Genomic DNA, 24,279 nt, shown 5'->3' on the forward strand with positions numbered 1-24,279 from the left:
TTTTATATGGTGTGTTGCCATATAGTCAAAAGTATTTTTAAAAAAGTACTCTACAGCCCAATTGATAGGATGATCTGAACCGTTCATTTTTTGGGCACAAAGTAAATAATTTGCGCCCCTAAAATCTTTTACATTGGATGATCCTAACCCTCCGATCTATAGAGGGACTGCACGTTACGGAAACGTAAATAGATCAAAGGGTTATGATCATCCTATGAAAATGATTTTTGGGAAACAAACTATTTACGTTGAGGAACAACAAATTAATGGGTGTAGATCATCCCTATGAAGTGGATCTTAAAGTACTTTTAGAAAAATACTGAGACTATAAAGGTACACACCATATAAAGTCTAAGAGGTTTGATATGTTGTCCTCTGAGGGAAGTCTAGTTTTGAAAACACCTCATAGGATGATTCAAACCATTCACTTGTTGGGCCACAGCATAAATAGTTTGCAACGTGTAAATCATCTCCATAGGTGACCCTAACCCTCAGATCTATAGAGATTTCTATAATGTGCAGTCATTTTACCAGCTAGGATCATCCTGTAGAGATAATAAATAATATCATCTGATGAAGTATCCCCGTGGGAGCTTTTTCCATAGAAAAAATTTATTGGAGTTTTTTTTTATTTATTTATGGTGGACTACTTATTTTAGAGTTGATGCCTAGCATGCTGGGCCCCATCATTTTATAATAGATGTTTTGAGAAAGTGAGGCCCATCATTTTACTAGCTAGGTCCCCAAACGGTAGATGGAGACACCACTGGTCAAGACATTGAGTGTAAAATGGCTGGCCCAACATGCTATTTGGAGTAAAATGGTGGGCCCCACCCCATCAAAATGTAAAGTTTAATGGATACCTTCTCTAGTTATTTCTAATAATTTGTTGATTAATAGCTAAAACCTGGATTGTAAAATGTACTAGAACTGATCCAAATGCTAGTTTGAATGTTGTAGTAGAGGACCAATTTTTTATCAAACTGAGTTAGTGCTTAATTAGTACCTTCAAATCCTGTAACCAGAGAAGGAACCAATTTTGGGTCATATGCCTGGACCTGAGTCATGGTAATCTTGGTGGCTCACTCTTCCTCTTAATTAGCTCATCCATCACTAATCTGATTATTGAAAAGGGAGATTTCTAGTGGTCTTTAATTGAGTCTGTATTGGATACTATCAATTTCTAATTGGATGCTACAAGTTTTTACAAGATTAATGCAACAGAAAATCTCTTATAAATGCCTTTTGCAGAAACAATTTTAAATAGAACTCCTAAAAAGTATGAGGGGCTTCCCTTCATATATACTATATAGTTAGGAGGGCTTCCATTTATGTATAGCTTTTATGGTATATAGATATCAGGGAGCCATGTTTTGGTATTTGCACTAATCCTTCATGTCTTTTATAATTTAAAGAGCTGTTAAATGTTATTACAGTTCCCAAAAACCTCTCACAAGCCAGTTAATAAAGAAAAGACAGGCTGGGTTTGTGCAATTATTAAAACATGGTTGTGCTGAAATCATTTCCCAAGATATAAATGTCTTCAATACTGTATAGATATAAGAAGGTCAAATAACACACAGGCGACAAGCTGGGTTTGTGCAATTATTAAAACATGGTTGTGCTGAAATCATTTCCCAAGATATAAATGTCTTCAATATTGTATAGATATAAGAAGGTCAAATAACACACAGGCGACAAGCTGGGTTTGTGCAATTATTACAAATGGTTGTGCTGAAATCATTTCCCAAGATATAAATGTCTTCAATATTGTATAGATATAAGAAGGTCAAATAACACACAGGCGACAAGCTGGGTTTGTGCAATTATTAAAACATGGTTGTGCTGAAATCATTTCCCAAGATATAAATGTCTTCAATACTGTATAGATATAAACCCCCCCCCCCCCCCCTCCCCCCACCCCAAACGTGATTTGAGTACTGCAGGGGTGAAAAATATCATCTCCCTTTGTTTTAACCAAGGTTTTAAATTTTGACAAAAATTTCAGGTTTCGGTCGAGACCGAAACTTGAATTGGGTGAAGTAGAAACGTTACAGAATTTCGACCGAAATTTCAAATTTTCGTTTTCCACGCTGGAATTTAACGGATATCACCAACCAAAAAATCTGCTTTTTATTCATTATTTAATATTATCCCGAAATTTCAGCCGAAATTAATTTCTGTAGTTTCGCTGAAATTTTGTAGGGGATAAAATTTTAAGTTATTTGATTATGTTAGATTTCGCACGAAATTTCAAATTGTGTGAGGACCGAAACGCATTCCAAAACCGAAATTTAAAACCTTGGTTTCAACCCATTTTAACTTGAAGGAAAGCCTTAATGGGAAGCAAAGACATGACACTTAGTCTTGTACCATGGCCCATGATCGCGCATACTTGCATGACTTTAGCATGACGCATAATGAGCATAGATAATGTTTCAAAACTCATACTGACAGATGATCCTAACCGTCCAATTTGAGTTTTTTTTCCATTCACCACAAATTGGAGCCTAATTTAATTTCAATCCGTCCATTTCAAGGAAGTTAATCGAATGGTTGAGAAACGATAGTCAAGCAAGCAGTTGATACATCCTTGATCCTCCCTCACACGGCACCTTCCTCTCTTTCCAATCAAGCAATGTGTAAATTTTTCTTTGACTTGAGATGCCTTTTTTTCCTTCTTTTTAAAACAAGATGGGAAGCATGGTTTCCCTATGTCTAAGGACACCAGATCCCTATCATGGGTTTGGTTAGTATGCTTTGTTGGGGATCCACACCTAAGCAAATATCCCACATGTAAAGAGAGAACCGGCTTATTAGGACTTGGGCACCCTTTCCTTAACGGCTGGCTTTTAAGAGTGAGTTCTACGCGGGTCAGAACATGCTTGAGATCCCGAGGTTAATGATTTTTTCACTAGTCTACTCTGAGATGCTTCTAAATTCTGCCATGCATGTGTCTCCAATAAAAAGAAGAAGAAGAAAATGGAAAGAGAAAATGTGTTGATAGGACCCATATCTCTTCTCTACCAAATCTCTCTAATTCCCGATTATGAACATAGAATTCTTGGACAAAAAGAAGTAGGGATTTTTGCTGAGTAGTCCCTACATGGCAAAATAACTCCAATTGCATACACACAGAACACTTCTACATTTACTCATCTTTGTTCCAAGATTAAAAAATAAATTAACAAATAAAATTTCCCATAAACAAATAGACATACATGTAATATACGTAAACTCATTGCAAACCAATCTTGCTAAGATAAATTTAGACAATCTCCACCCTTGATTTCCATGACCGCATATTGGAGGGCTAGGAAAGGTTGTACCCCTGCCAATCTAAAGAATGATTTCGAATAACATGAATCAAACTCTAATCAACCCTTTTATAGATTCAACATACAACACAATTTAATGTCTTCTGAGCACTGATCTCACCTTATAGAATACATGCCTCCAGCTTCCTTTGCTGTCGAAACCGAGCATTCTCGTTTCCTCTTCATTAAACTCAAGATCTCTAGCAAAAGTGGGCTTTCTAGACAAGATCCAGGCCCATCCCCAGTCCCACCATTTTCTTATAGAGCTCCCTTCAAATTCTCCTATAGAAGGCATGGATTTGGATGTCCTGAAAGCCCATGAACTGGATCCACAAGAGAGGGGTTGGAGCTTAATTGAGAGAGATAAGAGCCTTTTTCTGAGACCTTGGTGTTGTGGGTCTTTTGGGTCCGAAATTGGGAGGGATTCTTCCATGGGTCTGGATGGGAAGAAGCTTGTTTTCTTAAAATTGGAGGTTTTGGTCGTTGTAGAGGCCATGGAAATGAAGGAGAGAGCTTGGCTTGGGAATGTTAGAATGAAGAAGAAAAAGAACTAGAGGGTTGGATGTTATGTTACACAGCTCTAGAACAGGCTGGTTTATTCCTTTTGGGGTTGGTGGGCCATGCACCATTATTAGAGCAACATCTTCTTTTTGTTTTTCTATGGGAAATGATTTAATTGACCAATTTTGTTACTTGGGACAGCCCCTCTAGTCTAAAAGATTAATAAAAAATACACTAGATGGGCTGTCCAGAGCAAAATATGGGGGGAGAATATATCACTTTTTTATTCGGTAGAAGAATGTGCTTGCACCGTAGTCACAGGAGAAAGTTTCGGCAATATCTCCGCTCATGTCATGGATGATTTAAAATTTAAAATCTCGACCTCACAATATAGAAGAGAAGGATAAAAAAAAAAAAATACAAAAAATCAACGGTTTAGATTTTCTTGGCAACACCTTGAAGGAGATTTCATGAATGGAACTTGGGTAGATTGTTTTGTAAGAATAAATGATTTTAGCACTTCCTTTGATAGGGTTTCTATTGCTCCCAATACACGGTTAAGAATCAATTGATAAAATTAATGACCTAGACCATTCATTTTATGGGCCCTACCTTACTTTCCTGTAAGAATCACACTGATCAAATAACCCTAATGCAGTTTAGTCAATTAATAAAAACATTAAGGCCCTGTCCGTTTCAGGTTGTGACCACCGATTGTTCTGCCCAAACCAATTATTGGCCTCAAAATTGAACATGTATTTGAGTCCAGAGGAATTCTAGACTGAAGGGAGCCCTTGAAAAAAAGAGGTGAAACGGCTCTCCCATTGGCTGCAAATCACCATTATGTTTTACCGAAAACATGATGGTGATTTGCAGCCAATGGGAGACCCCTTTCACCTCTTTTTTGCAAGGGCTCCCTTCAGTTTAGACTTCCTCTTGAGTCCAATAATTGGTTTGGGCTTAACAATCGTTGGCCACAATCTGAAACAAACTGCGCCTAAATCTTCATTTAACAACAAAAGATCTTTGGATCAAATGGTCTAAGATCATTTGATCGATTGTAGTTTTCCTCGATTAGGATATGCACAAGCCATCAGCCAGGGCGGTAGTGGAGACATTACTTCATGTGAGCCCATTATAGGACCCATAATTTATAGTAATACCTAGTTTTAAAAACACGGATGCAAGTCAAAAATGAGGCCAAGAAAAATCCTTATCAACAGGGTGCGGACGCGGTAAAGAACGCAGTTGATACGATCATAACTCGAGAGTGAAAGGAGTTTCAAAATGAGGAACATGGCAAAGGGAAAAAGGAGTCGACTTGGGAGGAGTCCACAATAACACGAGGGAGTTTTAAAACCTATGTCCCATCGATTGCACCTATAGAGATGAGTGGGCCCAAAATTCCGAGTGGGACATAATTTCAACCCATAGCTACCCTCCAATGGAGAGTCAAAGTGGGACCCATTAATTGCACCCAATGGAGGTGAGTGGGCCCAGGCTGGTTGTATTTACAAGTAATTGTTTTTTCTTGATTATCATTAAAATATCGCGAGGAAGGGATTTTGGTTCAAAATGTCGAGAAATTGGGAAGTTCCTCATACAGTGTTTAACTCACGAGAAATTGCAGGTACGTTGTGAAGTAGCTGTCGGTTTCAAGGTCCGGATCCGATAACAACTTCTTTTAGTGCTTGTTTTTTTCCTGCCGCATGGCGAAGAGCGTGTACACCGACTCAATGGTGTATAGTCCAGCTGGTATTCATAAATATTTATAAGTAATCAAAATAGTGGGGGCATACACCTTCCTGGCTACCGTATATACACCGACAGAAAAGCTGAAAAGGTATACATTGGGAGAGTTGAGGCATAGGTGCAGCTGAGATCCTCATTGGGACCCACAAGCAACCAACATTGACATGGTTGGGCCCAATTCCGATTCAATCATTTGGAATTGGTAGAATCAGGCGGAATCGGAATACGATTAGGATGCATTTTATTGCAGGAAGACGAGGTAAGGATGAGGAGTTGTACTCATTTTATTGAGGTAAATGACAGAATCAGGTGGAATCGTAATAGGATGGTGATGCCAGGGATTGTTTCTGGCAATCCAATTCCGATTCAATCATTTGGAATAGGCAACCTATTCCAATTCCATTTATTTGGATTGCCGATCAGGAATCAGAATCAGCATCCTATTCTAATTCTGCTTGATTCCAACGCTTGATTCAAATAAATGAATGGAATAGAGAGGCAAAATTGATACTGTGGTGAAATAGATGGGGGAATGAATGGAACCATCTGTTTGATGTTTCCCACCGAAGTAGTGGTATTTTGATTCCAGTGGAATTGAAATAGGAACACCGAAGTAGTGGTATTTTGATTCCAGCGATCCAAACGCACCCATATATTGAAATATTATTTTTAAAGGTAAGTATGATTTATCTGCAAATACTAATTAAAATAGGTTTAGATCTGATACAGTTGATGGCATTTAAAGAGGCCTTAATTTCAATTAAGAACAAGGCAAGATAACCATATTTGCAAATAAAGACCAATTTTGGTGGCGATTAAGCCCTTAATTTCTCCTGTTGTTATGGTAATACTTTATCCAAAAAAAGGCTCCTATGAACAGATGATAACAAGCCTATCTAAAGATAAAATAAATCCTTGGCTTGCAATATCCCCATGGAGATTGATTACATAGCCTTGGACACATTTAAGTTTCTAACCAGAATTTCTAGGTGGTCTGCTAGAAAGTTACCTATCAAACCAATAGTTTTTAAGTAGATAAGTGTTCAATTCATCATAACATTCAGACAAACTAATTCCCTGGTTTCTTCCAAGTTTTGGGTCTGAATGAGAAATAATCACTGAATCTGAAAGTTTCAGTCTCTGCATATCTGCGGTCAAGATCGAAGAGTCAATGGCCGCAATTGTTAATCGCTGTTTCACATAGTAACTTCAATGAGAAGAGACACTGTAATTAACTTGCACAAAAATGGTAATAATTCAATGTGTAACTCAAATGGTAAAGTTCGAGTCAAGCAGTGATTTCTTCCATCTACAGCTTCAAAGAAAGTCTGTGATCGCTTACAAACCCAGGAAATGAAAATGAAGTACTTAGTTCAGAGAAATTATTAGAAATACCTCAAAAATACTATAGAAAGTACCTGAAAAATCCTTTATATTGAAGGACATAGCATTGTTCTTATAAAGTTACATACCACATAAATCACAATCTAAATGTCTGGGAACATAACCAATGAAGGTCTCAGAGCTCAACGTTCTACATGCCCCCCAACCTCCTACAAACTTACAAACTCAAGTAAACAAGACACATATCTCTCAGAAATCCTTCAGATATAGACATGAGGTGTTTAGGCACATTGACTTCATTATACATGAAATAGCCACACATCAAAATAACTGCAATGAAAAGTCATATGGTTCCAGATATAAAACACTAAAACATAAATATAGAGGTACAAAGTGAAAGAAAGGAAACCAAAAAAGAAGAAGAGAAGATTGCTCAAAATTCTAGCCGTGTGTAACGTATAGATAGCTATGCAAGATGTGATTCAGACTAATACATGCCTTTCGTATTTCTATATATTCTGGTTTCAGTTTTGGTTAAACAGTTGAAGCTCTATTTTTCTGTTGGAAGGTAACAAATTTATTGATTAAAATCACAACTTACATATTGCAGGGACGTGGATAGCATTGCTAGAATGTGGTGAATGCATACTGCAGACGCTTATGCATGGGAGGGACTGTTTTATGAAAATTGCACTGGTGGGACAGCTTGCCCCCAAGGATGTAATTCTGGTTACAAATTTATTTATAAAATTTCAGTTACTTTTAAAAAATATATATATATTGTAGGGTCGAGTTGTCCCACAAGTACATACAACAAAAGCCTTTCGTCCAGCCCCTAAGGCTCTGCCCTCCTTTCCTCTAGATTATGATACAACACCGCCGTCTCTTCCTTTTCCGCTACGCCTTTGGCCAATTTGTCTGCCTGTTCATTCGCTGACCTTCCATACGGTTGAAGGTAGGATCAATAGTCGCACGAAGGTCTCTAATTTCTGAAATTATATCAGCTAATTTCCATGGACCAGCCACTTCCACAGTATTCCAACTAGCAAACCACCTCAAACCCCAAAGGGTGCTCTAGCTTCAGCCTCATTTGAGTCACTTCCCTACCGGACCGGAATAGGTGAGTATCGTGCTGCCGCTAATATCTCAAAATATGCCTCCGATGTCATCACGACCCGGTTCCTAAGGATACCTCTCCCAAGCAGTAAGCAGCAAAGTTCTTATTTTTACTTCCCCAAGATGAGGTTGATTTTGATATCAAGTGCTACCCATTTTGTCTCCTTGAATATGCAATTGTTCCTCTCCTTCCAAATGTGCCGAATCACCGTATAGGGAACTAACCTCCGTATGATTTGTCCAACTATTCCAAAAGGCCCAATGCACCATCTAGAGATGATGTTCTTTACCCACAAAATTCCAAAGCTTTTGAATATGATCCGCTATATTTGATGAGCAAAAGAGCAATATAGCATAAGATGGTTCAGTAACTCCTTGTTCTTACAAAGAAAGCATATGCTAGCAAATTGGAATTTTTATTTCCTTTTCATTCTTTTTTGAATGATTGGAACTTCCTTTTCATTAGGCAGTCACATGCATTGATCTTTCTTTTTGCTACTGCCCAAGCAAAAATCGTTACAGGCGGTGGAGCGATCGATTCCATAGCCTTTATAATGCAAATTGTAGGCCAAATAAGTGGCATATTTGCCCATTAGTATTTTTGAGATTTATTTTCCATGTTATTTAGTTTCCAGGATTTTATTTTTCATGTTTTAGTTTTAGGGCTTTTATTTTCCATGGAATTTTATTTCCATTGCCCATATATAGGCCTCATGTATTAGGGATTTTAAGTTTTGATGATTAATTGAATTGATTGAGATTTCTCCGCTCTAATTCTTCTCTTCGCCTTCTTCTAGTTTTCTTCTTCTCTCTTCTCTTCTCCCCTAATTTCTTCTTCTTCCTTTCCACCTTTCTCCTCTTCTTCCCCTATTCCTCTTCTATTCTTCTCCTTCTCTTCTCTTCTCTTCTTCTTTTCTTCTTCCCCTCCCAGCCTATATCACTTTCAAAGCGTGGATCCATCTTGTTCTCCTCAACTAATCTGTGAAAGAATCAGCAAACAGAAAAAATTCCGTGAGTTTCTGGAGTCCAAACCCAGTGGTCCTATAAGTTTGGGGAGCAATACGCTGAACACAAAAAACCAATAAGAGAGGAAAACTATCTAGCTCGGAATCCTTAAGATTTTACCTCAGCCTAATAGCCCGGTCTACCCCCTCGCACCCACCCAACCAACCCCCACCCAAAAAAAAAAAAATCCCATCCTTCCCATGTAGTCGCACACCCTTGCCCCTCTATCAGTTGCTAGAAGGAATAGGTTGGGGAATACATAGCCTAACATTTACTCAAGAGATCTACCCATAACCTTATCCCCTGCCCCCTCGCCACTTTGAATCTGACAGAAGGCTCATATAAAGATCTACACACACTGATGAACTTCCATGCACCCGAACCCTTTTCCTATAGTTAGGTTTTGGTGTGGCTCACGGAGATTGGGGACTAATTTGCGAAGGAAATATGTGAAGAAAACTCGGAAGTAGGATGGATTTCAAACAACAACAATTCGGCTTCTAGAAGACTGTTTTAATTGCGAACTTGAAATGCTACTGTTAGTTAAGTTCAGTGGTGGTAGATCTGATCTAGATTCTTGCTAGATGCAAGAATCAAATTCAGATAAAAATGGAAATGCAATTACTGACACTGGATCTAAAGATTTCAAATGAAATCAAGCTGCCTAAAGATGTTCAAGAAGGAGCTGCTGTCAACAAATGATGCTGGATCAAACACAAGAAAACAGCAGATAACAAAAGATGTTCAAGAAGGAGCTGCTGTTAACGAAAAGAGATTACAATAGAAGCAGAAATGAAATCACCTGATCTAACAAGTGATGGAGAGTGGAAAGGAAGGGCCTTCCATTCAGGAACTTCTCTTCCGGCAACTCTCTTTCCTTCTTCCAACTTAGACTCTCCAAAAGTTACCCCAAACCAGCACAAATTTTTTTTTTTTTTTTAAATCAGAACTCACTCCAGGAAATTCATTCCCTCCTTTGAACCCCTCATCCCTATTTATAAGTGAGGATTGAAGAGGTTTGGACCCCCTTGCCAGCTGGTTGGTTCCCATGTGGCAGTCTACAATTGCTTGTGAAATGATCCCCCATGTGCTAACCACCACGGCTTGCCATGTGTTCTCCAAGTAGGCTGGTCCCCCACTCAAACTCAATGAGAACTTGCCAAGTGTCCATGCCCTTACCCTTACAAGTGTTCCTCACTACAAGAACCCCTCTTTCACACTCAAATTACAATCACGGCCCTACTACAAATGCCACTCATATGTACAAAATTACACTACAAGCACACCACTCTATTTCCTCTCTTGGCTGCCTTGTTCTTTAACCGCTCTGACCGACTTAGGATATTCGGGTGCTCAAGTCCTTGCATCACCATTTCTTCTACATGTTCAGCCTTGTCAAGAGTGGGGTCCACATGAGGTTTCTACTCTCCCAGTCCCCCCCAACCATGCCCATACTTATCCCCAATGACTTTGCGATAAGGCATCTTTCTCCTCCCCAAATCTCCATAGTCATTTCCCCATTAGAGCTTTATTCCCTTTTCTTATGTTATCAATTCTGACTGGGAAGAGTTTGTAAGCTCGCTGTGATCGTTTCTGTACTAGAGTTGAGGAGCGAGTATTGATGGTTTAAGGATGGCAATATTAGACTATCAGAGAGTGCTAGTGGGACATGGGTCCTTAGATGCTTGGGGGTTAATTTTGTCCCTCGGAGTGGAATTTTGTTTTCTTCTTGATCGGCATGACGCCTCAGAAATGAGGATGGGAAGAGATACCTGTAATTGAATCCCGTTTGCTTGAGAGACCTTGGCCTTTCGCTTATCGGGTCATATGCTTCCATTGTTTCCATGTTTGGATATTAAGGCTGGGGCAGAAAAGCATGGGGTTTTTTTTTTTTGGGGGAATCTTTTTTGGCTTTTGTTTTGGTTTTTCCTCATGTAATGGGGTGGGACTACTGGCCCCAATCTCTGTATATATGTTGTTATGAATAGATATGTCAATTTTCAAAAAAAAAAAAAATTCCAAGCCGCCATGTTACTTCCATCTTAGGGGTGCAAGTTTGGCCCTCACCCGCCCTGAGCCCAAACAGGGTCTGGGTTGGATTTTCCAACCCTGAGGGCGGGTCAGAGTTCATTTTTTAGGCCCTGACTTAGGGTCGGGTTAAGGGTTAATACCTCAGGTCGGCCCGACCCGACCCTAAGTTTTCTATTATAGAATTTAACTATCTGTGCATATTTCTTTTGCTAATGTTTTCTATTATCTTGGATTGATATTTCTTTAGATTATTATTATTAATTGTCTCCGTTGCCCGTCATGTTGTTGAATTCATATTGTCTTATTTTGTTCCCTTTCTCAGTTTATTGATCATTTTGTTCTATATGATATGTGCTTGCTTTATTTTTGGCACTCTTAACAGGTATTTGCACTAGGGTCAATCAGGGCCAGCCCGGCCCGACCCGACCCTAAGTTTTCTATTATAGAATTTAACTATCTGTGCATATTTCTTTTGCTAATGTTTTCTATTATCTTGGATTGATATTTCTTTAGATTATTATTATTAATTGTCTCCGTTGCCCGTCATGTTGTTGAATTCATATTGTCTTATTTTGTTCCCTTTCTCAGTTTATTGATCATTTTGTTCTATATGATATGTGCTTGCTTTATTTTTGGCACTCTTAACAGGTATTTGCACTAGGGTCAATCAGGGCCAGCCCGGCCCGGACCGACCCAATCAGGGCCAATCAGGGCGGGCCAGGGCCGCGCTAAGCCCTGTAGGGCGGGCAATGGGTTGAGGTTTTCCGGCCCTGACTCAGGGTCGGGCGGGTCAGGGCCGAGATAATGGGATCCGGGGTTAGGCTAGGGTTTTGAAAAACCCGACCCAACCCAACCCTGTTGCAGCCCTATTCCATCTACTCCTATTTTTTATTTCATGCCTCCTTGAGGGCTGTACATTTTGCTGGTCTTCTTTCTCTTATTTTAACTGTTTTCTTTTATGTATGGCTCTGTTAGCTGTATTACTTGTATTGATCATCTCTGTTGCCACACCTAGTGAATCGATCTATTATTGAGAAAAAAAGAAGAGAAGATACCAATAGATGAATAAATTCACAGATCTAGCCTCAAAAACATCAAATAATAAAACACAAAAAATAATACATCAAAAGATGAAAAATTATATATAAAAAAAAAAAACTATGAAAAAAAACAGAAAAAATGAAAAAATATCTGTAGGTAACCACTAAATATCATAAAATTTAACCAAAGGATGCAAAACAATAAATCATGAAAGATTTGCGCTTCAATTAACATCTTTAATATTAGATTCAAGTAAAGTTTAGTAAGATATGTTCATCTGTCACCTTACACACAGAAAATGGTTGAAATTAGTCAAAGAAAGTGATGAGGAATGAGCTTCAGGTTTCATTTTTATACAACCAAGAAATCGTGAGGTTTTGACACTGATACGGTATCATATGATACATATCAACCTATGCATGCTAATATGGCTGATATGCAACCCAGTATGAGCGGCGGGATTTGTGGAAAATACTGATACGTGGGGTCCAAATCATAAGACCCCCAAAATTCTGATATGGATTGAACATACCAATTTTGGCCAATATTTCAAACCATGGATTGCTTTCCTTGATGTTGTAGACTGGAGTGGATCCCACTGTGGGAGATTCGACACATCTTTTATGAGCTTATGTCCTATGCAACATACCCATTACTCCCAGTCAACAGTGAAGAGTGAAGAGTGAAGAGAGGAGAAGAGAATAGTGAGTTGGGGAAAACTCTCCCTCACTCATATATTTATATAAAGAGAGAACATTACAAATTACCACTATGCCCTTAGGCATTTACATGACATAACACACATCTAACACTCCCCCTCAAGCTGGAATGTAAATATCAAGCATTCCGAGCTTGCTACAAATGTCACTCAATTTAGCTTTGTTTAATGGTTTGGTCAACATATCAGCTAATTGATCCACAGATCAAGTAAACACTGTGAATATCTCCCCTTTCTGAATCCTATGCCGGATAAAGTGGCAATCGACCTCAATGTTTTTGGTCCTCTAATGGAAGACCAGATTTGTGGCAATGTAGATTGCAACCTTGTTGTCACGATATAACTGAGAAGGAGATGATGGAGGAAAACCGATTTCTGACAAAAGAGAGCGTAACCAAATAAGCTATCCACTCATGTGAACCATGGCTTTATATTCGGCTTCTGCACTGGATTTAGATATAACATCCTGCTACTTACTTCGCCATGACATAAGATTACCTCCTACGAAGGTGCAATATCATGTGGTAGATCTCCTATCAGCTGGAGATCCTGCCAAATCTGCATTTGTATACCTTTCTATCTTCTGATGCCCACACTTCTTAAACAACAAACCTCTCCCTGGAGCACTTTTCAAGTATCGAAGAATTTGAAGCACGGCTACCCAGTGTGAAGTGCGAGGTGAGCTCATATATTGGCTGACAGCACCAACAGCAAAGGAGATGTCTGGGCGAGTGACTGTGAGATATATACATGGTTTTAAATTTCGACCAAACCTAAAATGGTATTTTATTTCATCCGAAATTTCGGAATTTCGGTCGAAATTTTGGAATTTCGGTCGAAATTTTGTTTTTTCAGGCCATTTTTTCCATCTCCGGTGGCTTGCTCCATTTTTTTCCCGGCCCGTTTTCTAGAAACAAAGAGAGAGTTGTAATTTCTCACGTAACGTAAGTCCACCTTACGTTACCCATCTCCACGTGACCTAAATCTTGAGGTGTCACCATCAAAACAACAGAGAGTTGTAATTTCTTATAAAGAACCCATCTCCACGTGACTAAGTCTTGAGGTATCACTATCAAAATAAAAGAGAGAGTTGTAATTCTCATAAAGAGAGGAGTGTTGTACACGTAGCTGTTGAGGTGTGACAGATGTCACAATCAAGTTATAAAAGAAGAAAGTGGGTTGTAATCTGAAAAGTTTGTAATATTTTACCGAAATTTCGACCGAATCCGAAATTTCGGTAATTTCGGTCGAAATTTTGTATAGAATAAAATAGTGTTTTCTTTGTTTCACCGGATTTCGGCCGAAATTTTGAATTTCGGTCGAAATTTCAATTTCGGTGGGGTCCGAAACCGGTACCGAAACCGAAATTTAAAACCTTGGATATATAAGCTTACCAACCAATATCTCGTATTTGCCGGGGTCATCTAATAAGTCTCCCTCTTCTGGAAGTAGTCTCACATTAGGGTCCATCGAAACTGCGACGGGTTTCACTCCAAGGTAACCTGTCTTCTCAAGTAAATCCAAGACGTATTTCCTCCGTGAGAGGGATATCCCGCCGATGGGATAGGCTACCTCAATGCCAAGGAAGTACCTAAGACATCCCAAATCTTTGGTAGAAAATTCTTTTTGCAAGAAGGTCTTCAACTTCTGGATCCCAACTGAATCACTGCCAATAATGATAAACATCAACGTAAGGTATCAATAGCACACAACCAGCTGCAGACTGATGACTGAAAATAGAGTGATCAACCGCACTTTGCTTCATGCCCCAAAACACATAATAGCATCGCTAAACCTCCCAAACCATGCTCTAGGGGATTGCTTCAGGCCGTAGATGGACTTCTTCAATCGACATACGAAGGACATCTCCCCCTGAGCAACATATCCTGGAGGTTGCTCCATGTACACCTCCTCCGTGAGTTCACCATGAAGGAATGCATTCTTGACATCTAACTGATGTAGGGGCCCCATCTGTGGTTGACAGCAAGAGATAGGAGAACACGAATAGATGGAATTTTTGCAACTGGAGAAAACGTCTCACCATAAACCACGCCAAAGGTTTGAGTGTACCCTTTTGGCAACCAAGTGCGCCTTAAGGAGCTCAGCAGTCCCATCAGGTAAGTGTTTGACAGTATAAACCCTACAACAGCCAACAGGACAAACCCCAGGAAGAAGATGAACTAAATCCCAGGTCTGATTGGCATGAAGGGCCTCCAACTCAAGATCCATAGCCGCCCGCCACTCGGGGTGATCAAGTGCCGCTCACAATGACTGCGGCAAAGAAACAGAGGACAAGGAAGACACAAAACTATGAAAAATAGGGGTGAGTGAATCATAAGAAATAACAGAAGAAATAGGATGAGCAGTACTAATAGAACAAGTACGAGAGACAATGGGAGAATCTACAAGTACCTCTAAAATTGTGGGCGTGATCTCCTTCTGAGCTGGCGCAGGCAGAGAGGGATGAGCTGCAGATTTTAGCCGTATGGAGGAGGAGCCTCAGGTACCTGTAAGGGAGGAGATGGTTCGCAAACAGGAACACACTCAGAGACCGGTAAGGGAGGAGATGAAGAAGGAGCCATTATAGGGTCTGGAAGAACAGGAACAGGGAGAGGGAGGTTGGAATCAGAAGAGGTGGGAATACCATCCTGGGGGGGTGACAAAGTAAGACTCAGTCTCAAAAAAAGTGACATCCGCCAAGATGAAAGACCGACGCAAGCGAGGGCTGTAGCAACGATAACCTTTTTTGGGTCCATGAGTAATCCAGGAAGATACATCATTCAGATTGAGGGTCCAACTTATCAATCCCAAGACTAACGTTGTGGACAAAGCACACACAACCAAAGATCCTAGGAGTGAGAGGGAAAGGATCATGAGTGGGATGTAACATAGGAACCACCAAGGACCGAGGAAGGAAGCCGATTGTCGAGGTAATTTGCAGTATGCACGACATCACTCCAATAACTCTTAGGAACCCGCAATTGTATAAGAAGAGTGTTGGCGCCATCCAGTAAGGATCTCATCTTCCATTCAGCTACACCATTTTGCTGAGAGGTGTGAGCACAGGAAGATTGATGAAGAATACCTCGAGTAGAAAGAAAAGCATCAAAACCATTGGATTTGGAGAAATACTCTCTTGCATTATCAGTGCGCAAACATTTGAGGGTACAATTAAATTGATTTGTAACCTCTGCATGAAAAGTACGAACACAAAGAAAACTTCAGACCTATCCTCAAGTAAATAAAGCAAGTCATGCGAGAATAATCATCAATAAAGACAACAAAATATTGATGTCCAAAAATGGAGGTAGTTCGTGCAGAACCCATACATCTGAGTGCACTAAATCAAAAGGGTGCAAGGCCCGACTAACAGGCCTAGGAGAAAATGACACACGATAGTGTTTTCCAAGTTCACAAGCCTCGCACTGAAAAGACTGAACAGGTGAAGAAACAATAGAGGTCCGCCGTAAACGCTCGATGCAAGGATGATGAAGGCGACAGTGCCACTGATAGACGTCGATGGAGCTGTGCAAAATGGCATGGGAAGGGCCACAGTCCAGACGACAAAGCCCATCCACCTCACGGCCCAAGCCAATCATCCGCCCAGTCGAGAGATCCTGAAACAAATAGTAAGATGGATAAAATGAGACAGAGCAGTTAAGATGCTTAGTAAGCTGACTAACGAAAAGTAAGCTAAAGGGGGACTTGGGAACGGATAAAATCGAGGTCAATGTGAGGTCAGGGCGAGGGGATATGTTCCCAATATCAGAGATAGGTGTAGAGCTCCCATCAGCAAGGGTAATAGTCAAAAAACAAAGAGGACGAAACGAACTAAGAGAGGAAGAAGCACCTGTCATATGATTGGAGGCTCCGGAATCAATGATCCAGGAGTTGGAGTTAGTAAGAAGAGAGGTAGGGGAGCTACCTGGCTGGGCAAAACCGGCACTCGGGGGGTGGCTGGTCAACCTGGGGCGCTGGAACTCATCACAGTCTGCACGAGAGAGAAATAGAAGAGGGAGAAGTTAGGGTGTTGGGTGGAGGGGAAGGATGGAGGTCAATGGTGATCCCTATGGGTCACAACCCTAAGGCTCTGATACCGTGTCAACAATGAAGAGAGGAGAAGAGAATAGTGAGTTAGGGAAAACTCCCCCTCACTCATATATTTATATAAAGAGAGAACATTACAAATTACCACTATGCCCTTAGGCATTAACATGACATAACACACATCTACCACTCCCAATCAAAGGGAGGAATTATCTAAATGATGATCTTGCTAGTGATGATTAACGTCGCACCTCCATCATAATATGGACCCAGGAAAACCCATCATTCGAGTCCCCTGTTTATTATTCATAACGTTGTTTCTAGGTAACTGTTGCTTTTGTTTACATAGACAGGTTTTAAACATTACTCAACCATCTACTTCTGAAAAGACTTCACATTCAAATTGCATGTGCTACACGTGCCACCAAAGTTTTATCCATAATTACACATTATAGTTAGGGACAGTAATGGTGACAGTTAATCCACATACATAGATATTGAAAATCACATGTTTGGGATTGGTAACAATAATTCTTTTTCGATTGAGCTAGAAGTCTCTTTATCCAATTGAACGAAGTCCTATTCATGTCTGGATCATAGTTGTGGAGAGCTCGGCAGTATCGGAAGATTCCAACTACTATGTTTTCTTTGGAACCTTATTCTGTTGATTGAAAAAGTTCAATGGATCTTCTTTCTTCTTCTTTTTGAATCGAAGTTTAATGGATCTTTTAACGACCACAAGTAAAGTACCTTGCCCAACATTTTAGGGAAGAACTGCACAACTGCCTGATGTTTTGGGAACCAATATTAATCAAATTATTCGAAACTAAACCTTCAACCCTCAAGCTCAATGTGAACTAAACTAAAGATCTTAAACCATTAAACGAATGAAACAAGGATATTCCACTTTAAAACGTAATATTCCATGGCAGTTACATATAACGCACTCATCAACACCGCTATAATGCAAAAGAAAAAAATCTATCTTTTTAGTTAATTTTTTAATGTTTCGATGTATCCAGTGTGTTTCTCTATACATTATACTTTCTGAACTAATATTTATAGAAAATATCGTTCAGCATTACCATATAGTTGCATGGACATCTCTTGTGTTCTTGTCTAAGCTACATTGCTTGGAAGATGGAAAATTTTCAAATTCTATCATTTGATTTAAAAATAAAAGGTCTAGAACCAATATTCTTAGTAACCTGCTCAAACCAAATGCAAGTATTTGGTTTAGCATAACATTAATGAATTCAACAAATATGCAGAGCATTTGTCAAAAATAATAGAATCCAACACTGAAAAATTGAGAGACATAGAACTCCCATGGGACAGAGTATAGATTAGCTCCAATGGGTTACAAGTTCCAATATATAACTATAGCAATGGTAATCTCAGATTTCATTTAACAAAGAAAGGTAGTTGGTACACCATACACCTACAACATCTGTTTTGCCACTTGAAGTTAATGGAACATCTCATTGTAGTTCATGAACATTAGAGATACAGGTAAAGCAACAGATTGAGATAACGTGGAAGAGGATTTACGGATACAGATTCAGTGGTAGAGATTGGAGCCAGATCTTCCAAACACATCATATTCAGAGATTTGGAGAGACATTTGCCCTCATGACCATATATAATATGCTACCAGATTCACAACGGATGTATTTCCCTGGAAATCATTTGGTGTGCACGAGAGTTAGAAAAGAAATAAGAGAAAATGGGGTACTAACAAAGTCAAAAAAATCAAGACAACTTACCCAACCCAAGTGAGTCATGCTCAGATTCTAATCCAAGCTCTCAATAATTAGGCTTTGACATATTCTAAACCATCGTGCTTCCTTTTGTTAGGCCTGAAGAAAAAGCAAAACTGAGCCCAACTCGTTTTTGCCTTAACTGGTTGTGCCTTGACATCCCTCTTTGCAACGAGTTCAGCCATGTACTGTACGACTGCCTGAAAAAAAACATGACACTTATCAGCCCCAAAAAGGAAGTGAATTGTCAACAGTTAATTTAAGAAAAATGCAAAGTGAAAAGAATTACTTGGGCACCCATTTCAGCTACATGCCGCGGCGGCACCTCCAAAGGATTTTCTTGGGCACGGAGTACACGCAACTTTGATAGCAAGTGGAAAGAGTCTGGAAGGACCCTTATCTGATTATTGCTAATATCCAACTCTTCTAGCATCTCAAGGTTCCCAATGCTCCGTGGTAGTGACTGTAAATCAGCGAAATTATTTCCTAGGTTCATCTTGACGAGTGTGGTAGCAAGACACAAGCTCTCTGGCACAGATTCAAGTTCGTTGAAGCTCACATCAAGTTCCTTTAAGTTTGACATGGACGGCATCGTAGTGGGAAGTGCTTTAATATTGTTGTAGCGAACAGACAGGATTTCCAAGCATTCAAGTCTCCCTACAGCTTCTGGCAAGGCCTTGACGCGATTGTAATCTGCTCGGAGCTCACTGAGACAAGAACAATTGCCAATGGTATGTGGGATCTCTTCAATATTATTCGTTTCAATGTTCAACTTCTTCAAGCTAACAAGACTCCCGATAGTATCTGGGAGTGATGATAACCGATTTGAACTCAGATCAAGCTCCACAAGACATGATAATTTGCCAAATGTAGCCGGTAAAGATGTTAGTTGGTTAGCCCTCAAGTCCATATAGACCAGCCCCAAAATATCACCAATGGGATCAGGAAGTTCAACTAGACGATTTGAATGCAGGTCAAGTTTCGTTAAGGAAGAAAGGCCCCCGATCGTGTTTGGAAGGGCAACGATCCGGTTCTCGGACAAATCAAGAGTAATTAGACTAGACAACTTCCCTATTGAGTCAGGTAGCCATTCAATTTGATCCATCAATTTATTCTGTAGGTTGAGATCCTGGGTACCTTTTTTCGCAGACACCTCAATCAAGCTAGCAAGTTTTATCAGAGACAGTTTCTCACCGGCTTCTACTACACAACATACGATGACACAAATTAAAAATACTACTACTAATATCAGACTCAAGTTTCTCACCAACTTCACATGCATAACAGATGATGAGAAAAGTTTAAACTGCTGAAAATTTGTAAATTTGCATATTATAATAAGGCCTTGCAAATGAATGGTTTGGATCACTCCCCAAAATGTGGGACCCATGTGATTGGGCAAGCTAGCTCACCATAAGTTTGGTGAGCTCACCAACAGTTTCCTCATATATATATATATATATATATATATATATATATATATATATATATATATATATATATATATATATATATATATATTTGTGTGTGTGTAGTCATGTACACATATTCAAAATAGAAAATAAAAAAATAACTCGTGTACAATTTTTTTTTGGCAATCATCTGTCCTCATGTACAATAACCGCACTAGAAAATTCTGATGATGAGGAAAAAAAAACAAAAAGATTGTTAAGGGAAAAACATTAAACTTATAAGATGACATTTTCCATTCCTAATGCCAAAGGTCACTAATGACAACAATAAAAAGATAAAACAAAGGTCGTCATTTATTCCTAATAATAGTAGAATCATGATTGCTAATAGTAGAATCATAGTTGCCAGAAACTCCTTGGGGAGGTGGTGTTTCCAAGGAAACAGGTTTCAGAAACGTTTCCGGAACATGAAAAAAAATTGGGAAAACATGTGTGAAACGCATGAGAAACGTTTTGCAGAAATTACACCCAAAAAAAATTAAGAATTACATATTAAAAAGGAAAACAATAGTACATGTAGTAATAAAAATAGAAATAAGTAAAAAATTCTATTAAAAAACAAAATATCTAAGGAACATATATAAGTCACCCATCTATGCCTCTAATTTTAATAAAAATTATGAAAAAAGTTAGGTGCATTCCTCTCACATATTTCTCTCGCTTTTCTTTTGTATTTCATGTGTTTCCCTTGACGTTTTTAACATTTTATCGTTTCTGAAACGTTTTTAATGTGTTTCTAAGATGTTTCTTAATGCGTTTCTAATATGATTTTCTATTGGTTCTATGTTTCTTGTTTCCCCTTTTATTTATCCCGGCATTTCCCAATTCGAGGAATTCATTTCCTAAGCCGGTAACTATGAGTAGAATATTAAAGCAAGACTCCCACCATAAAACACAGTTAGAGAGTTCAAAATGCTCTACAGACGCAGACAGTCGAGAAAAAAATGATACAGCCACCCAAGTAAAAAAAAAACATCAAAGCTTACGAGAATAAGTTGCAGATTTGATGGAGAAACTCGGCAAAAGGCCTTTTGACTTATCAGAGGCAACATCAATTCCATCTACATAAAACTTAGTCTTTGCTTTCAAGTAACTGTCATCTCTAGAAGACAACTCAGTGCTCCTTTGAATCTCTTTGTCAGAATAAACCCCAAATGAAGTTGAAGAAGAATCAAAACCAGTAGTACTAGAAGTACCAGCACTAATGTTAGAATAAACCCCTGAAACCGCAGAAACAGATCCATTCGAATATTCTATCTGATTTGAATTGTTATCAGAAGGAATGCATTTCGACGCCCTCTGTACTAATTCGTCAAACAGCGAATGAATCCTCTCAAGATCAAGCAATTTCAGAGCTTCCCTCTTCTGATCTTTGCTCTGAAACAAAACCAAATTTTTCTGCATCTCTTGCAAAACTAAGAACAGCTCATCAGGGACAATAGCAGCCTTTCTCTGCTTCGAAATTGCCTCAATTCTCACATTTTGTTCCTTGTCAACGTTCTGAATCAAAGCCGTTGAGGCTTCGATCTCGTCGAGACTGGGTCTCGCGGGCAGAGATCTGTGAATTCTCATTAATTCTTCAACAATCCCATCTATAGATTGTAGAAAATGACCCATCTTTTATAAACCCACTAACCCAGATCAGAAAGAAACCCAATTTTTGTATGAATCTAATCCAAAAAGAAAAAACAAAACCCTACTTTCACACTAAAAAAAAGGACCCAAATCAGAGAAACAACTCTAATATGTTCTTAGATTGTAGAAAATGACCCATCTCTATAAACCCACTAACCCAGATCAGAAAGAAAACCCAATTTTATATGAATCTAATCCAAAAAAGAAAAACAAAACCCTACTTTCACACTCCCAAAAAAAAAAAAAAGGAACCCAAATCAGAGAAACAAACTCTAATTTGTAACTCTTCTCTATCACTCAGAAACAAAAACCCAGATCAGAGCAAACGAAAAAAGGCTTACCATTTTATAAAAAGAGAATAATCCAAATCTCCTCTCCCATCTCTGTAGAAATTACGTGTACACATAAACAGTAGTAGAACAGAACAGAACAAGAAACAGACAATCAACTGAAAACAAAAAGACAAAAGGAAATACTTTCCAAATCTAACAACCAAAAACCCAGATTAGAAAAAGACCAAAACGACAAAAAAACATTTAATCTATCTCAGCCCCCTTCCATGGACTCCTCTGTTTCTCTCAAAATTTCCAGTGAATCAATTTTGGGTACACAGAGCTGAGCCATGTAAAGCATCACAGAAAAATCGATTCTTGGTTTCCAATGAATCGATTTTTTTTTTCCAGCTATTTGGATGCTCTGCAACTTCCTTGGCCGAATTGGGATTTGTGTAGATTTTTCTCCCTCTCTTCCTCCTTTTTTTATTCTTCTAAAATTTTGTTTTGATCCTAAAAACCGTGAAAGCTTTTAAGACCTACCAGTTTTAGGAAGACCGACCTCATGCTTTTGTCATAGTTTCCCCAAGGTTCACAACATTGCCCTGAAGTTTCATTAAAATAACCAAATTGCATTCAAGGTCTGCCCCATTTTTAAGAAAAAATTGATGAGGTTAGTTGAAGGTCGAAACAAGGTCTATTAAACTATAAACTCTAATTTGATTTTAGTTCTCCAATTGTAAGTTATTATGCATTGTATCTCTCGTATGGGAATTTAATACAAATATTGAATCTAATGATATGACACTCACAGATGAATATGGACATCTTTTATTAGGATTTTTTTTTTATCAAATTACAATCTCCCCATATGAGCCCATTCACCTTTCCACGAATGAATGAATGAATGAATTAAAAAACCTTCTTTTCAGTTATACTAATCGCAGCCATTCACTTTTGACCCAAAAGTGAATTGGGAGATATGGGGCAACACACTTAGTCATGACAGGGATAAATCAATCCACTCTATTAAATAACCCAAATAGTTGACTAAAAGGGGTATGTTCTAAGAGAAAAGTGTTCATGTGCTGTAGTGCAAAGAGTTCCCTAAGAGTTCCCTGCACTTTAGTTGTTTATAACGCCTCCCATTTGTCACACTTTTTGTGAACCCACAAAGGTGGACCCGCTAAACGAACCAGTAGGAGGCTTTATAACACAACTAAAGCGCAGGGAGCTCCCTGCGCTATAGATCAGGAACACTTTTCTCATGTTCTAATGCATTTGAATATCTTAATCCTAATGAGTTAAGGCCACGTTTGGATACCCACAAGATTTAGATTTGGATTTCTCGCATTTGCAGTTGAGATTTGGATTTGGATCATGTTCTAATGCATCTGAATATCTTAATCCTAATGAGTTAAGGCCACGTTTGGATACCCACAAGATTTAGATTTGGATTTCTCGCATTTGCGGTTGAGATTTGGATTTGGATCGGATCCTTAGATTTGTAAATCAGCTACAACAATGAAAAAATTTGGATTTTCAAATCTGTTCACCAAGACATTATTTGGAAATCAATATTTGTGGCAATTGCTTCACCCTCTCTGCTCCTCGACCTTGCTGCAGGAGTAGTAGCCAGACGCTCTCTCTCTCTCTCTCTCTCTCTCTCTCTCTCTCTCTCAACATGTACATGAGGATGGTTGATGATTTGATGTATTCTGTATCCAAATCCAAATACAAAAACATGAGTTATCCAAACGTGGCCTAATCAACTCTACAAATTTGTATGGATGACATATCACATTTACACAACACTCCTGGCCAAACATATACATGAGTTTTGCCAAATAAATTGCTCATCATTAAGAAAATTTAAGCCATCATCTTATTGTTGAATTTTAACATTGAGTCATAAATATAAAAAAGACTTACATTATCCGATGACTTCTTTCCAATTTGAACATTCATCCTGTTATTACAAAATACTTTCCATGATATCCATTAAAAAAAAAAACCCATTTTATATGATACATGATACCAATAGTGAAAATATTATCTATTTTACGTGATACTCATACTGAAAAGCATTTTATATTGATACCCATATTGAAAGGCATTATCAATTTTATGAGTCAAGGTAAATCATGGTATGAGTTAGGGTTAATCATATGTTATAACTCAGGGTAAGTCATGAAGTTCTCAGCGTAAGAGATATTGTGCGTCAGGGTAAATCATGTTACGTTAGGAAAAAAGTATGTTATGAGCCAT

General features: G+C 38.7%; 1 protein-coding gene and 1 long non-coding RNA gene across 8 annotated transcripts; both read right to left on the minus strand.

Annotated features, from left to right (window-relative positions):
- Positions 1–3,109: 3,109 nt before the first annotated feature.
- Positions 3,110–3,920, minus strand: LOC143861011 (uncharacterized). The gene is made up of 2 exons (XR_013239849.1): positions 3,439–3,920; positions 3,110–3,339 (listed from the first exon to the last, which is right to left on the minus strand). It is a non-coding gene; the product is annotated as an uncharacterized LOC143861011 (long non-coding RNA).
- Positions 3,921–6,429: 2,509 nt separating this feature from the next.
- LOC143850198 (plant intracellular Ras-group-related LRR protein 4-like) lies at positions 6,430–22,553 on the minus strand. 7 transcript variants are annotated; one of them, XR_013235965.1, is made up of 9 exons: positions 21,091–22,552; positions 18,922–19,835; positions 18,639–18,832; positions 18,424–18,550; positions 16,676–16,816; positions 16,155–16,442; positions 15,238–16,015; positions 14,220–15,096; positions 12,318–13,894 (listed from the first exon to the last, which is right to left on the minus strand). XR_013235965.1 is itself a non-coding variant. In XM_077359479.1 (4 exons), exons 1-3 carry the CDS (start codon positions 21,719–21,721, stop codon positions 18,686–18,688), a joined length of 1,689 nt encoding a protein of 562 aa, XP_077215594.1. In that variant the 5' UTR covers positions 21,722–22,553; the 3' UTR covers positions 18,188–18,550; positions 18,639–18,685. The 7 variants fall into 7 exon arrangements, 2 of the variants coding, with proteins under 2 accessions (XP_077215594.1, XP_077215581.1); XR_013235967.1 differs by lacking the exon at positions 16,676–16,816 and having other exon boundaries at positions 12,319–13,894; XR_013235966.1 differs by lacking the exons at positions 12,318–13,894; positions 14,220–15,096; positions 15,238–16,015 and having other exon boundaries at positions 16,028–16,442.
- Between the last annotated feature and the right edge of the window lie 1,726 nt (positions 22,554–24,279).

The sequence above is a fragment of the Tasmannia lanceolata genome, unplaced genomic scaffold (genome assembly GCF_043159265.1).
Source record: "Tasmannia lanceolata isolate RefF3 unplaced genomic scaffold, GAP_Taslan_0.1 ptg000003l, whole genome shotgun sequence".
In the NCBI taxonomy this organism is placed as follows: Eukaryota; Viridiplantae; Streptophyta; class Magnoliopsida; order Canellales; family Winteraceae; genus Tasmannia; species Tasmannia lanceolata.

Bases quoted from the DNA above. Each gene is read 5' to 3' on its own strand.
- LOC143850198 (XM_077359466.1), bottom strand. From the start codon at position 21,721: ATGGGTCATTTTCTACAATCTATAGATGGGATTGTTGAAGAATTAATG. The intron at 19,836-21,090 runs GTAAGCTTTGAT...TATGTTGTGTAG, and splicing joins CAAATCTGCAACTTATTCTC to TAGAAGCCGGTGAGAAACTG. The intron at 18,833-18,921 runs GTAATTCTTTTC...GTTTTTTTTCAG, and splicing joins TAGCTGAAATGGGTGCCCAA to GCAGTCGTACAGTACATGGC.